At 47.5% G+C, this 15,496-nt stretch overlaps 1 protein-coding gene across 1 annotated transcript in view; it reads right to left on the bottom strand.

Moving 5' to 3' along the window:
* The window catches only part of NEK10 (NIMA related kinase 10), a 681,202-nt gene that overhangs the window by 139,507 nt on the left and 526,199 nt on the right, over positions 1-15,496 (bottom strand). The window contains exon 31 of the mRNA XM_069212020.1: positions 437-474. Coding sequence (XP_069068121.1) covers positions 437-474 — 38 coding nt within the window. The remainder of the gene's footprint in view (positions 1-436; positions 475-15,496) is intronic.

Genomic DNA, 15,496 nt, shown 5'->3' with positions numbered 1-15,496 from the left:
CAGGTAATATTGGTAATATTTTAAAGGAAGGTTATTAAAGAAATATGTCAAATATATACCTTACATGACAGATATATTTGCATAATCCGGATAAAACTAAATAGGAAATACACTAGTTTGGCAAAGTATAGGTAATGTATTTCTATATCTGATCCTTATAACATGAAGCTTACTATTCTTATATAAATACTGTTCAAGTACTACCATGATCCATCAGCCTGCGAAGCACTATATCTGGAAGGCTATGGGAATGCCACCCTGCTGCTAACGGGGCCTCTGAACTCTTAGCATGTGCCCTGAACATGAGCGAAAGACCATTCTGAAGCAGCCCAAGAGGCAGTGGTACTGGAGGAAGTAAGAGAAAGAGTAGAAGACACCATTAGAAACCTAAGCAGTGACCACTATGGTGTCACAATAAGCCAATTGAGGACCTTACCTGGCCTTGGCTTAGAACAGGGTCCTCCCGTTAGATCCCTGTAAACAAACCAAGAAAAGAGGGTTGAAAAGACTGTATTGTCAAGAGGCGTAGTCAGTAATTCAAGGTTCGGAGGGTCATTGTAGAACAAGAAGTTTACAAATATGAAAATTGAAGGAAATGTTAGGGCCACAGAAGAAGGGGAGCCCATTCAATCTCCAATCTCTAACACCATAAGAAGTTGTAGCAAAAAAAAAATCAAACACCATTGAATGGAACCTGCATTTGATCATCAAGTTGACCTACTAACCTGAAGTACATGATACCTCGTGGTAACCCTAAGTAGAGTAGAGGTGATGTGGCACGGCCTACTCAGACAGGACTTGGAGTGGTGCAATCGGTGGTGGCAAAATCAGAGTTGTCTAATGGCCCTGAACGCATAAGAAGTGCAAAGCTTCCCTGGGTCACCACTCCCTGTCTATCCAGTACCACAAATGGCCCTCACCTGGAGCCATATCGACCAATTGCCCCAGGGGCACAATACACTGTTGGGCCATTTTTGAGCCTGACAGCCCTTTTGTATTATAGAAGAGGCTGTGGATGTTTGCGCTGAAAGTTTAACAAAATGAGATGGTTTTATTGTAAAAGAAGACTGTCACAGATTTGTTGAGGGTGCTGTGATACACTTTCGGATGACATTGGAGCTTACATTTCAGAATGTATGTGAAATTGTTCTTTGGTAAAGTTTGGCGGTCAAGAGATTTGGGTCATAAAGAAGATTTTCTTTGCTTTTCTAATTGTAATTTTGTAAGCGGTATGACTGGCTTTTCTATTGTGGCAGTAGTCTTTGTGCCAATATCTTCCTGCTCACTGCACTCCTAATTTAAATTCTCTCAGGTTGTATGTGTTGATGTTTAGAAAAAATAAATGAAATGTTGTGTTTTTCAAAGGTGGTATAGTAGTTGTTCATAAACATCGAGGGCCATATTTATACTTTTCGACGCACAACTGCGCCAACGCAGTTGTGCGTCGAAAAAGTTAACTCCGGCTAACGCCATTCTGAAGCGCCATGCGGGCGCCGTATTTATACAATGACGTTAGCCGGCGTTAGCCGGCGTTAGCCGGCGGCGCTGCCTGGTGTGCGTGAAAAAAAATGACGTACACCAGGCAGCGCCGGCGTAGGGGAATATGGAGCTTGGGCGCCGAAAAATGGGGCAAGTCAGGCTGAGGCAAAATTATCGCCTCAACCCGATTTGCGCCATTTGTTTCGACTCCCAACCCCCATTGAAATGACTCCTGTCTTAGCAAAGACAGGAGTCATGCCCCTTTGCCCAATGGCCATGCCCAGGGGACTTCTGTCCCCTGGGCATGGTCATTGGGCATAGTGGCATGTAGGGGGGCACAAATCAGGCCCCCCTATGCCACAATTTTTTTTTTTTTTAAATCACTTACCTGAACTTACCTTATGTTCCCTGGGATGGGTCCCTCCATCCTTAGGCGTCCTCCTGGGGTGGGCAAGGGTGACAGGGGGGGTCCCTGGGGGCATGGGAGGGCACCTCTGGGCTCCTTCCGAGCCCACAGGTCCCTTAAGGCCTGCCCTGACCAGGCGCTAAAAAACGACGCAAAAGCGGCTGGATGTCATATTTTTTGACCCGCCCACTCCCGGGCGTGAATCACGCCCGGGAGTGTAAATACGGCGCACATGCCTCGGAGTCACTTTTTTAGACGGGAACGCCTACCTTGCATATCATTAACGCAAAGTAGGTGTCCACGCTAAAAAGTGACGCAAACTCCATGGACTTTGGCGCTAGACGCGTCTAACGCCAGAGTATAAATATGGAGTTAGGTTTGCGTCGAATTTGCGTAAAAAAAAACGACGCAAATCCGGCGCGAACAGAGTATAAAGATACCCCCTAATACCATGTTACATCTGCTTATAGAGCCATCTGAGTGTGGGCGCAATGAGATGCAGCAACTAGACTATGGGGGTCATTATGACCCCGGTGGTCGGTGCTATAGTGGAGGTATTATCGCCAAGAGGCTGGCAGTACCTACCTCTACTACTATGACATTGGTGGTTTGCCCAAAGCCAAACTGTCAAGTCAACACACCGACCACCACGGCAGTAACGACTGCCGGGCTGGAGACTTCAGTCTCCAGCCTGGCGGCCGTCACTAGGCCGCCCATGGCATTTTGACCCCACCCACCACCATGATTTCTGTGGTTTCTGTACTGCCATGGAAACCATGGCGGTAGGCACTATCAGTGCCAGGGAATTCCTTCCCTGGCACTGATAGGGGTCTCTCCCGTCCCCCTCCCCCTTCACAGAGTCCTCCCCCACCCTCCCCACATATACACACATACACGCACATACATACACACCCATATACACACACATACACACATTCAACCATGCATGCATGCATACATACATACACCCTCACTGCAAAACTCAAAAACATACATCCAGGCACACACGCAAGCACACGACACAACATGCAAGTACACACACTCATGCACACACGCATGCACGCATTCAAACAGTCACACACACCCCCAAACATGCACACTACACCCCCCTCTCCTGTCGGAGAACCCAACTTACCTGCTTGCAGGGGGTCCTCCGGAAGGAGACAGGACACAGCGCTGCTGCCAGCAAAAGAACGCCAGGCCGTATCATGGGACATGATACGGTAGGTGGTGTTTTGCTGGCGTGCACTGCTACTGCTGGCAGCAACGCCACCTTACTGCCGTCCGCCGACATGACTGTCGGCAGAATTCCACCAGCCTTCTGGCGGAATTCCGACTACGGTCATAATGGCATGGATGGTCGGTAGCCACGGTGACGGTATGTTGGCGGCCGACACCGAGGCAGTCGGCGGTATTTGCCGACAATCTCATAATGAGGGCCTATGTCTCTACCAGATATTTCGTTACCAAAGGTAAGTGACTTGTTCATCTGATAGACACTTCTAGTTGCAGATTCCGTACCTTAGAATTGATACCCAACCAATACCATCCCCAGAGGTGGGTCTGCAAACCAAGATCATACTAAGAAGTTCTGCAGGACCGAACGGCCAAAGAAACCGTCCCTGCGGACCTGGCTATACAGGCAGTAGTGTTTAGTGAACGTGTGTAGGGATGCCCACGTAGCTGCCTGGCAGATGTCCAGGGCTGGAACTGCCCGTGCTAACACAGTGGTTGTGGCAGTTGCTCTGGTAGAGTGAGAAAGCAAACCCTCAGGGGGTTGTTTCTTAGCCAAAGAGTAGCACATTTCGATAGTCCTTTTCTGTGCAGCCCATCCGTTCTTTGCACCCACATAGCCAACAAAGAGTTGATTGTCCACCCAGAAGTCTTTTGTACGGTTAAGGTAGAACACCAACGCTCTTTTTGAATCCAAATGATGGAGTCTCTCCTCTTCAGGAGAAGAATGTGGGGGTTATAAAAAGTAGGTAATGTGATGGATTGGCCTACATGAAAGGGCATGACCACTTTAGGTAAGAAAGAGGCCTTGGTACAAAGCACCACTTTGTCAGGAAGGACAGAGATGATGCATGGCTTCAAAGAAAGAGCTTGCAGTTCACTAACTCTACGTGCAGAGGTGATGGCTACAAGAAAGGCTATTTTTTAAGGTGAGAAGCTGCAGAAAAAAAAATATGAATAGGCTCATAAGGAGCACACATGATGAAGTGGGTACCAAGTTCAAATTCTACTGGGGCATTATGAACAGGGTAGGTGAAAACATGTGGGTAAGACCCTTGAGGAATCTCCCAACAATGGAAGATTTAAACAAGGAGGGTTGATCTTGTAGTCTGAAGAAAGCAGAGATGGCAAAAAACTGGACGTGAAATTAGAGTCCGAATTCTGGGACATCTATCCAATATTCGTAACAAGAGGGAGGGAGCTCCCCTAGTGCAGCACTGGTTGAAAGAAAAACATGATTTGGACGATTTAACTTGGACGGTTTTAGAAAAAATTAAGGATATTCCAGGCAAAGAAAGGGAAAACATAAGGAAAAAGTGGGAAGTTTTTTGGATTTTTACTCTGGATACACATGATGGTGGTCTGCATGAGCACATACCTTGGGAAAATGCCTTAATTTGAATATTTCTTTGGCATTTAGTGCAATTCTCCCTAGAAGTGAGTTACCATCTCCGATAGTTGGAAGTATTTGCGGTTTTTCCCCCCCCTTAAGATCTTGGGTTTGGTGACGTAACCAGAGAGGTCTGGGTCCATAGTTTAGAATGTTGAGTAGGAGGTATGGCTCCTACGCTGTAAGAGGGATACATATTCTTTATGGTCCCCTGGTATTTTGAAAATGAACCAGTGTAGGTGAATTTATTCAAATATTTGTTGGTAGTGTGATCATTAAATAAATATTGAGGCCGTTGTCATCTCCCCTAAAAATACATTTTAGTGATATTTTTGTCTATCTATCCATTTTTATGCTGGCTGTATGTCCATTCTAAGATGGCCGACACCGTCTTTGGTTCTGCTCCTGACAGGGGATCTTGTGATTACGGTTGTAACCTCGCGGTTTTTTACCGCGAATATAAATGAGATGCATGATTTCAAAATGGAGGTTGTTTTATTCGGCAATCTCTTATCGGGCACCCGTGACTTACATCCTCTGAAGGAAATCGGCCACTCGGAAAGGTAGGCGCTTCTTTTCTCTGCTGTAAAGAACGGCAGTTTTTAATAAAAAGAGAGGATCCTGAGATGCCGATGAAAGACAATAAAGTTGTTTTCAAGTTTATATTTTGACCCGTGTTTCTATGCACCGGGAAGGCATTGCACCCTGCTCCGGGGTAAGAAGTGGGGCTTTGAAGCTCTAGGAGGAAATGTTTAGCCCTTTTGGAGTAGATGTCGCAATAACAACACGTGTGAGAATTTAGATAGTGAGTTTTAAAAAAATAAAAAAAGTACGATGGAGCTAACTTTATTCTTATTACAATACTGGTTTCTCCCTTTTCTCTATACACAGATGGAGGATTCATGGGAGTTATGTGAATAGATCCCCTTAGGAATTGTTCTATCGTGAAAAATATCTCGGTCGGTGAAGTAGTAGTGTTTTGTGCCTATTGGTACAAGATTGGCCGTTTAGATTTCTCATCTCTATGTCTTTATTTCTTTATATTTTTTTATTTTTCTATTTTTCCGTCTGCTTGTTTACTTAAGGTGTTTGTTTGGAACTATCAGAAGTGGAAGCTAGAGATTTGGGGCCAGATAGTAGCAAAGTTTTGCGAGTCGCAAATGGGCCGATTCGCTATTTGCGACAGTGCAAAATCGGAAATGGGATGCAAAAACCCCATTTCTGACTTGCAAAAAGAAATGGGACCCGTTTGCGAGTCGCATCAGTTGCGACCCCATTTTGCGACCCGCAAATTGCAAGTCGCAATTTGCGAGTCGCAAACCTTATGCAATTGCAACTCGCAAATTGCGACTAGTCGCAAAATAGCCCATTTTGCACTTGCAATGTACCACTAACTCAGAGCAGGTGGTAACCATAACCAAAGTATAAAAGGAGACCCAGAAGGCATCTGGGTTACTCAACATGGCGGAGATATACCTGATAGCAGTGAGAAGGAGAGTCCACGCGGCCCAGCAGAGGAGGAGAAGGGGCCACAGACAGGAGAAGATATATAGAACAAGGCAGACTCTTTTTCAGCAAACTGAGGATGAGATATACGATAAATACCGCCTTAGCAGCGCAGCCATACTAGAATTAATTGATTTACTGAAACCACAGCTAGAACACCAGACTCTGTGTGGCTGCGCCATCCCTACGCATGTGCAAGTGCTATGCTCACTGCACCTCTTGGCCTCAGGGAGCTATCGGGGGTAATTGCTGTGGCAGGTGGGGTATCCCAAAGTTCAGTGTCAAGGTTCCTCAGGGCATTCCTAGATGCCATACTCACACACAGGTCTCACTTCATATACCTACCCAGGAATGAGGCAGAAATTCACAGCACCAAGCTGGACTTTTACCGCATTGCCCACTTTCCCCATGTCATAGGGTGTGTAGATGGGACACACATTCAAATATGCCCCCCTGCAAATCTGGAACATCTTTTCCGCAACAGAAAGTGTACCCACTCACTGAATATTCAGGTTGTTTGTGACGCCCATTATGTCATCACGGACATTGTAGCTAAGTTTCCAGGCAGTACCCATGACTCATACATGTTTAGCCATAGTGGGACACATCAACGCCTGGAACGTGGGGAATTTGGAGACGGATACCTCCTAGGTAGAGCTACAGACACCTTGCAGACATACACACAGGTCACTGTGCACAACAATCAGGACTTCCTAACAGTGTACTTTTTGTGCCCAACAGGTGACAGTGCATATGCTCTAAGGCCATGGATCATGACTCAGTTTTTAACACCCAGCAATGAATGTGAGAGGTGATACAACAATGCACATAAGAGGACCAGGAACCTTATTGAGCGCATCTTCGGACTCCTGAAAGCAAGATTCAGATGCCTCCACTGCAGTGGAGGTGCCCTCTAGTATACCGCCATTACAGCATTCAAAATTGTGGTCGCATGCGCCATCCTCCACAACATAGCCACCCGACGTGGGCTACCTCTCACCCCTGCAGACCCAGATCCTGATGATGAAGAGCAAGAACAACCACATCGCCATCATGGGGATAGGAGTATTGCTAATCAAGGCAGACTGAGACGGGAACACATCGCAACACAATACTTTGGAAGGTACGTGTCAACTCCAACCATACTCACCTATTGACCAAAAACTCCATTTGTTAAGTGGAACAAAAATAACTATTTTATTAGTGCAGAAATGAAACTATTTACAAGTAATGAATGTCCATGGGCATGAAAATGCACACCAGGCATGTGGCACATTGACGTCATGTGCCACTTCTAATGGTCCAGGGTGATCTCTATGACCTTCTGCCCCTCCTGCCAGCCTGGCTGGTCCCTGGTGCTTCCGTGGTGCTCTGCCTGCTACTCCTGAGCACCCTGCTGTCAGTGACAGAGACACTGCTCACTGTCGAGCCCTCCTCACTGTCCTGGGGTGTTTCCCCTGTGCCCCTAGACATATTCCGTGTCTCCATCAAGTCAATGATGTGGGTCAGACGTCCCAGGCCCCTAGCCACATCCCCAGCGAAATGGCCCATTTCCACCTGCAGCCCAACTGTCCTCCTCGACAGGCCTGTGGTGTTCATGGCAAGCCTGGCGATGGATGTGGCCATCCTGTCCAGTCTGTGCAGGAGCTGACGGTCCCTGCGCCGCCCACCCTCGGCCTGGGCCAGCAGTCCTCCCGCCAGTTCCCTCATGGCAAGGGCAAGGTCCCCAGTGTTAGTGCAGATCATGTCCATCCTTGAGTTCAGGTGCTGCATGCTGGCATGGTTATTGCGCACGAAGCGGTGCAGCACACCACTAATCCTCCCTAAAATTCGATTTTGTAGGCGCTGACCATGCAGCAGATGTGCCTCACTGGTGCTGGGAGGTAGTTGCCCGGATGCAGACTGCAGCCCTGATGTCCTGGACCTGCGACGCCTGCGCAGCGGTGGCTGCCCTGTGATTTCACCTGTTTCATCCCTGCCTGTTGCTGGGGCAGCCTCTTGGGATACTGTTGCAGCAGGTGTGGCTACTGCAGGGATGCTGTTGACCGTGCAGGTGGGGGTGCTGGCGGGTCCTGAGGTGTCCTCATGGGGCTGGCTGATTGGAGTAGTGGTGGTGTCTTGTTGGAGACCTGTGGGACATGGGGAACAGACTGTCAGTGTCTACTATCTGTTGCACACTTCCTAATAAACATTTGCCTATGAACTGCCTACTTGACTACATTTCCCATAATGCATCATTCTGGCGTTTGCTACCCTGAAATGGAGCTATCTTGGTTGTGCATGCCCCTGTGTACACGGTGGGTGGGGGTATGGCATTGATAGGGGTACAGGCATGTCACATGGTACTCACCGGTTGATGTGCTGGGCTCTGAGGTGTCCAGGTCCCCAAATCTAGAAACTGCCTCCTGCTCCAAGGTTTCCTCCACCCTTTCTTCCAGGGGTGTGGGTGGTGGCACAGACGATGGTCCCCCTCCTGTGCCTCTCATCTCCCGGAGCCTTTCAGCCACCCTCTCCTTGGTCCGGGAGCGGAGGTCATACCACCTTTTCCTGATGTCATCTATGCTCCTGTGGCTCACCCCCAGGGAATTTATCTTGTCCTGTATGTCCTGTTACAGCTGTTTCTTGGTGGCTTCAGGAACATTGAGGGCTGATTTTCCAAACAAGTCATCATAGTGCTGACAGCATTCGTCTGTCAGCACCTCCAGCTCCCTCTCTGAGAATTTCTGCTTCCTCTTCCTTGGTGTTCCTTCCATGGCAGCTGCTGTTTGTCCTGTGTGTAGTTCAGCAGTTTTAAAAGGGTGTGGTCCTCCCTCCTCCCAGGTGTATTAGTAAACTTCCTGGCTGTGATGTCATCATCAAGTGCCAGGAAGTGTTTCCAGAGTGTTCTGGAGTGGTTTCTGGAGTGTTCTGCTGCACCTGTAATCAATTAACAAGCTAATCGCAATTTGCAACATCCACTCGCTAATTGCGAGTTCGTTTTTTGCACACTCGCAAAAAGCGACCTCGCAATCGGCGGACTCGCACACTGCGTTGCGAGTCCGGGTGCGAGTCGCAATTTCGGCACTTTTTTTTGCCTGCATTCCAATTTGCGACTCGCATTTTGCGAGTCGCACCAACTCGCAAAATCTGAGTCGCAAATTTTTTGTTTGCTACATCTGGCCCTTGATCTTTTCCTGCTTTGTGTTTGATGAAACTCATCAACATCGCCGCTTGGTATCTACTATTATTAATATCTATTTTTGTGAATGTTGTTATTGGAGAATCCACGTTTATGGTGGGTTTTTTTTGCTGCACGTATTCATTGGGTTATTTTATATGCACGGATCTTAGGTGTTCTATTATTTTCGTTTTGCTTGTGCATCACCTCACATTTTTCTCTTTTCATTTTTTTAATTTTTTTTTAATCTTCTTTTCTTGGTTTTGATTGCGGTATTATTTTGGTGGTAACTTCTGGTGGTTATTTGGATCTCAAGGAATTAGATTAAATTCATTATTTTGTTGTTGTTTTTTAGGTTTATCAGGTTGTATACATACAGGAAGGACGAGAACCTATAAGATCGGCGATATTATTCATTAAATATTGAAAAGGAACTGCCCTGATGAAGGCGGCCTTATAAATTGGAGGGCTACCGCCGAAACGCGTGTAGGCTTGGTTCCTGCAGTTGTTTGGATGGATTACGAATTTATAGTGTTACATTTTTTTTTTTTTTAATCTTGTTTTTGTTTATGAATCAGTGAGACGGAGAGGCAGTTAAGATTTGAATTCTAACACGGTTCTATTATGAATATCATTTAAGTTCTAGAAAAAGAAAGTGTATATTTAGTGTTTATTTCACTGTATTTTTTGTAAATTCAAATTTCATTTCTTTGTTTATTGTTGTGCTTTTACTATCTTTCCTGTCTCGTCTTGTGTGACTCTTTGTGTTTGTATATCGACTGTATATATATATATATATATATGTGTGTGTAGGTATTATTTTGAAGAAATTTAATGCCCGTCTTTCCTTGTGAATATGTATATATATATTTATATAATTCTGACTATGTTGTTCAGTGTTTGTTGTACATACATATGTAATAAATATCATTTTGTGTATCTTTGTTACAATTATTTGTGAGTTGTTCTGTTTATTATTGTGGACAACAGTGGTTACTAGTTGTAGCTCATTTATTTTTTCTTGTACGAAAGCAGAGATGGCGACGGATAACCTTCAGGGGCACCCAAAGCAGAGCCGTGCTGGGCAAGAGAGAGTATAAACGAAAGAACCTCAGACATTTGTGATCGACCATGCATTGACAGTTGAGTTTGTCTGCTCTGGCCTTCAGAGAGCCTGCCAGATGTAGAACCACCAGAGATATGCCTTGATGTTCCAGCCATGTCCAGAGGCGCAGGACCGCCTGACAAAGAGTCCACAACCCCACTCCACCCTGCTTGTTGCACTACCACATGGCAGTGGTCTGTGAACTCCTGCACCACTTTTCCTAAAAGTGAGGGAACGAATGCTTTCAATGCAATCCTGATCGCCCTGAGCTCCAGAAGATTGATGTGGAGCCCTGACTCCACCGGAGACCAAACACCTCTGATCTCCACCTCCCCCATGTGGCCATCCCATTCCAGGAGTAACACATCTGTCACCATTGACAGATCTGGTTGAGGAAGGGAAAGGGATCTGCCTTTGACCCAATCGCTGTTAGAAAGCCACCATTTGCAGATCTTGTGCAGTTCCTTCCCAGATCTTGACTATGTTGGACGGATTTCGCTGATGCTGCACCCACTGGAACTTCAGGTCTGGCATGTGTGACCAGTAGGATGCAGGGGGCCATTAGGCCCAGCAACTCAGAGTCATTCTCACCGAAACCCAGGACAGAGGCTGAAACATCGGTGTCATAGCCTGAATATCCTGAACTCGCTGCTCGAGAGGCTAGGCCGAAAACTGCACTGTGTCCAGAACAGTTCAGATGAAAGGGAGCATCTGAGAGGGAACCAGGAGTGAATTTGGCATGTTTATAGTTAACCCCAGCGAATGTAAGGTTCTCCGTAGTCTGGAGGCGGGAGACGACAGCCTGAGGCGAGCAATCCTTCAACAGCCAGTCGCTAAGGTAGGGGAAGGCTGAAACCCCTAGCCTGTGCAGATGAGCTGCGACTACCGCCAGCAAGCACCTTCGTGAACACCAGAGGAAAGCACAGTAAAATGAAAGTGCTCATGACCTACCACGAACTGCAAGTAACGTCTGTGGGAAGGCAGGACGGGACTGTGAAAGTAGGCATCCTGCAAGTCCAAAACTACTGTTAGACGTTTCATCCTTGGCGTGGTCTCCCTTAACTTTTTGCCTCTGTTTCCCAGGTTGTTGATGTGTGCTGGACTCTGTTTCTGCTGTTTTGGTTACTCTGGGCACTTTACCACTGCAAACCACTGCTAAAGTGCATGTGCTCCTATACAAAATGTGTATGTAATTGGTTTATCCATGATTGGCTTATTTGATTTACTAGTAAGTCCCTAGTAAAGTGCACTAGAGGTGCCCAGGGCCTGTAAGCAAATGCTACTAGTGGGCCTGCAGCGCTGGTTGTGCCACCCACCTAAGTAGCTCTGTAATCATGTCTCAGACCTGCCACTGAAGTGTCTGTGTGTGCAGTTTTAAACTTAAACTGTAAACTCGACTTGGCAAGTGTATCCACCTACCAGGCCTAAACCTTCCCTTTTCTTACATGTAAGGCACCCCTAAGGTAGGCCCTAGGTAGCCCCAAGGGCGGGGTGCAGTGTAGGGTTAAGGTAGGACATATAGTAATGTGTTTTATATGTCCTGACAGTGAAATATTGCTAAATTTGTTTTTCACTGTTGCAAGGCCTGTCCCTCTCATAGGTTAACATGGGGGCTACCTTTAAATATGATTAAAGTGTAGCTTCCCTTTGGAAGCGGATAGATATGTGGAGTTTGGGGACTCTGAGCTCACAATTTAAAAATACATCTTTTAGAAAAGTTGATTTAAAGATTGTGTGTTTGAAATGCAACTTTTAGAAAGTGAGCATTTTCTAGCTTTAACCATTTCTGTGACTCTGCCTGTTTGTGGATTCCCTGTCTGGATCAGTTTGACAGCTGGGCTGGTTGCACCTCTCACTAGACAGTGACACAAAGGGAGCTGGGGTGTAGTCTGCATTTCCTGATGGGCCATCTGTGCTACGAGGGAGGAGAGGTGTGGTCACTCACACCTGAAAGGGCTGTGCCTGCCCTCACACAATGCAGTCTCCAATCCCCTGGTGTGTGTCTGGGGCCTGGCCTGGGCAAGGCAGGATTTCACAAACAAGAGAGACTTTACTTTGAAGTAGGCCTTCTTCGAAGGGCAAAATGGGTATAAGAAGGGCACCCAAAACCACAGACTTTAGAGCACGTCTGGAAACCAAGAGGAACCTCTGCCTGGAGAAGAGCTGAAGAGCTGAGGAAGAAGAGCTGCCCTGCCCGTGACTGTGCTTTGTGGAGCTATCCTGCAGTTGCTGCTTCTGTCTGTTCTAGAGGACAAAGACTGCACTTTGTGTTGCCTTCCTTCTTGTGAAGACCTCTCCAAGGGCTTGATTAAGAGCTTGCATCCTGTTGTTTGAAGTCTCAGGGACAGCAAAGACTTCTCTCTGCCAGCACCTGGAGCCTCTGCTGAGACTCCTACTCTGCCAAGTGGTGTCAATCCAGTTCTTGGGACCCTGAAAGGAGAAGCTGGCAACCCAAGAGTTAGAAATCCACGCCCGACCGCTGTGCGGGGAAAAGATCAACGCGACTCTGATCTGTGGCTGAAAAATTGGCACGCCACTGGCTTTGCAGCTGAAAATCGACGCTCGCCTGCAACGCAACCGGAAGATCGACGCCCGCGGCTGGAGAAACGACGTGCAGCATCGTTGACGGAGACTGGTGAGATCGCAACCCACGCTGCATGGTTTTCAGATCATCGTGCGGCAGAATTTCCGACGTAAACATCGCTGGGCATGCAACCACAACGCAAGGCCTGCCCGGACATGAGAATGAAGTTCGAATCGACGCATCGCTCTCCTGCAGAGAGAAGAAACGACGCACGGCGACTTGACTGAAGGAGAAACGACGCAAAGTCTCGCTCGTGAGTGATATAGACGCATCGCAAGCCCTTTTTTATGCACACTCGCCCGTGCGGGGTTATTTTTGACGCAACTTGACGCATTTTCACGATAACAGCGATAGTGCTGTGTTTAAAACTACATGAAGACTCTTTTTGCGTTTTCATTAATAACTTGACTTGTGTAATGTGGATTTTTGTCGTTCTGGTCTTGTTTTGTTTAGATCAATATTTCCTATTTTTCTAAACCTGGGTTGTTTCATTTTGTAGTGTTTTCATTGAATTACTGTGTGTGTTGGTACAAATACTTTACACTCAGCACTCTGAAGTTAAGCCTGCTGCTCGTGCCACACTACCAAGGGGGTGAGCGGGGGTTAGCTAAGGGTGATTCTCTTTTACCTTGAATAGAGTGAGGGTCCTTGCTTGGACAGGGGGTGTAGGAAGTTGGCTCTGTATATACTATCTCAAAGTGAGAGATAGTGTGCACAGAGTCCAAGGGTTCCCCTTAGAGGTTGATAGTGGCAAAATTAGATAATACCAATGGTCTATTTTGTGGCAGTGTGGTTAAGCAGTAGGCTTATCAGAGGGTAGTGTTAAGCATTTGTTGTACACACACAGGCAATAAATGAGAACACACACTTAAAGACTTAACTCCAGGCCAATAGGTTTTTATATGGAAAAATATATTTTCTTAATTTATTTTTAGAACCACAAGATTCAAATTTTAGGTAAGTACATAAATTGCAAGGTACTTCACACAGGTGAGTATAGAACTTTGATTTAAAACAGTAGTACACACAGTTTTGGTTAAAATGGCAAATAGCTATTTTAAAAGTGGACACTGCAAAAATCAACAGTTCCTGGGGGAGGTAATCAATCGTTAGTTTCTCAGGTAAGTAAAGCACTTACACAGTCAGTCTCCTGGGCATAGGCAGCCCACCGTTGGGGGTTCAAGGCAACCCCAAAGCCACAACACCAGCAACAAAGGGCCGGTCAGGTGCAGAGGTCAAAGGAAGGCCCGAAACACATAGGTGCCTATGGAGAACAGGGGTGCTCCGGTTCCAGCCTGCTAGCAGGTAAGTACCTACGTCCTCGGGGAGCAGACCAGGTTTTTTTTTAGAGCACTGGGGGGCACACCCACAAGCACACAAAACACACCCTCAGCGGCACAGGGGCGGCCGGGTGCAGTATGCAAAGTAGGCTTCGGCTTTTGTATTGAAAACAATGGAGGGACCCGGGGGTCACTCTGGCGATGAGGCAGGGCACAGGGGGGCTTCTCGGGCCAGCCACCGACTGGGATAGGATGAGGGCCACCTCCTGGTCACTCCTGCATTGGTAGGTGGTTCCTCTCGGTCCTGGTGGCTGCGGGTGCAGTGCTTGGTCCAGGCAAGGGGTTCCTTTGTTACCAGGCAGTCGTGGTCAGGGGGAGCCTCTGGCTCCTTTCTGCAGGCGTCGCTGTAGGGGTGCAGGGGGGTCGACTCAGGGCATCCACGTCGTTGGAGTCACCTGCGAGTCCTCTCTGCAGTGTTGGTTTCTCCAAACCCAAGCCGGGGGCGTCAGGTGCAGAGTGTGAAGTCTCACGCTTCTGGCAGTCTCTTTAAAGTTGGTTTCTTGTTGCTGTTTTGTAGTTGTTTCTGGACAGAGCCTCTGTCCTCGGGAGGTTCTTGGTCCTTTAGGTGCAGGTCAGTCTTCTGAGTCCTCAGGGGTCGCTGGTCCCGCTGCATGCGTCGCTGTGCAGGTTCTTTGAGTCTGGAGACAGGCCGGTAGGGCTGGGGCCAAGTCAATTGTCGTCTCTGCAGGGCTTTCAGGTCAGCAGTCCTTCTTCTTCTTGTAGGTTGCAGGAATCTGATTTCCTGGATTCAGGGTCGCCCCTAAATACTAAATTTAGGGGTGTGTTTAGGTCTGGGGGCAGTAGCCAATGGCTACTGTCCTGGAGGGTGCCTACACTCTCTTTGTGCCTCCTCCCTGAGGGGAGGGGGCACATCCCTATTCCTATTGGGGGAATCCTCCAAAACCAAGATGGAGGATTTCTTAAGGCAGAGGTCACCTCTGCTCAGGACACCTTAGGGACTGTCCTGACTGGTGGGTGACTCCTCCTTGTTTTTCTCATTGTCTCCTCCGGACTTGCCGCCAAAAGTGGGGGCTGTGTCCTCAGGGACGGGCATCTCCACTAGCTGGGATGCCCTGCGGTGCTGTAACAACAGGCATGAGCCTTTGCGGCTCACCGCCAGGTGTTACAGTTCCTGAAGGGGAGGTGAGAAGCACCTCCACCCAGTGCAGGCTTTGTTCCTGGCCACAGAGTGACAAACGCACTCACCCCATGTGGCCAGAAACTCGTCTGGTTGTGGCAGGCTGGCAGGAACTGGTCAGCCTAACACTAGGAATTGGATTAGTATACAGGGGACAT

The sequence above is a fragment of the Pleurodeles waltl genome, chromosome 10, assembly GCF_031143425.1.
Source record: "Pleurodeles waltl isolate 20211129_DDA chromosome 10, aPleWal1.hap1.20221129, whole genome shotgun sequence".
Lineage (NCBI taxonomy): Eukaryota > Metazoa > Chordata > Amphibia > Caudata > Salamandridae > Pleurodeles > Pleurodeles waltl.
The sequence above is the reverse complement of the archived record's forward strand: the minus strand, read 5'-3'. Positions and strand labels throughout refer to the sequence as shown.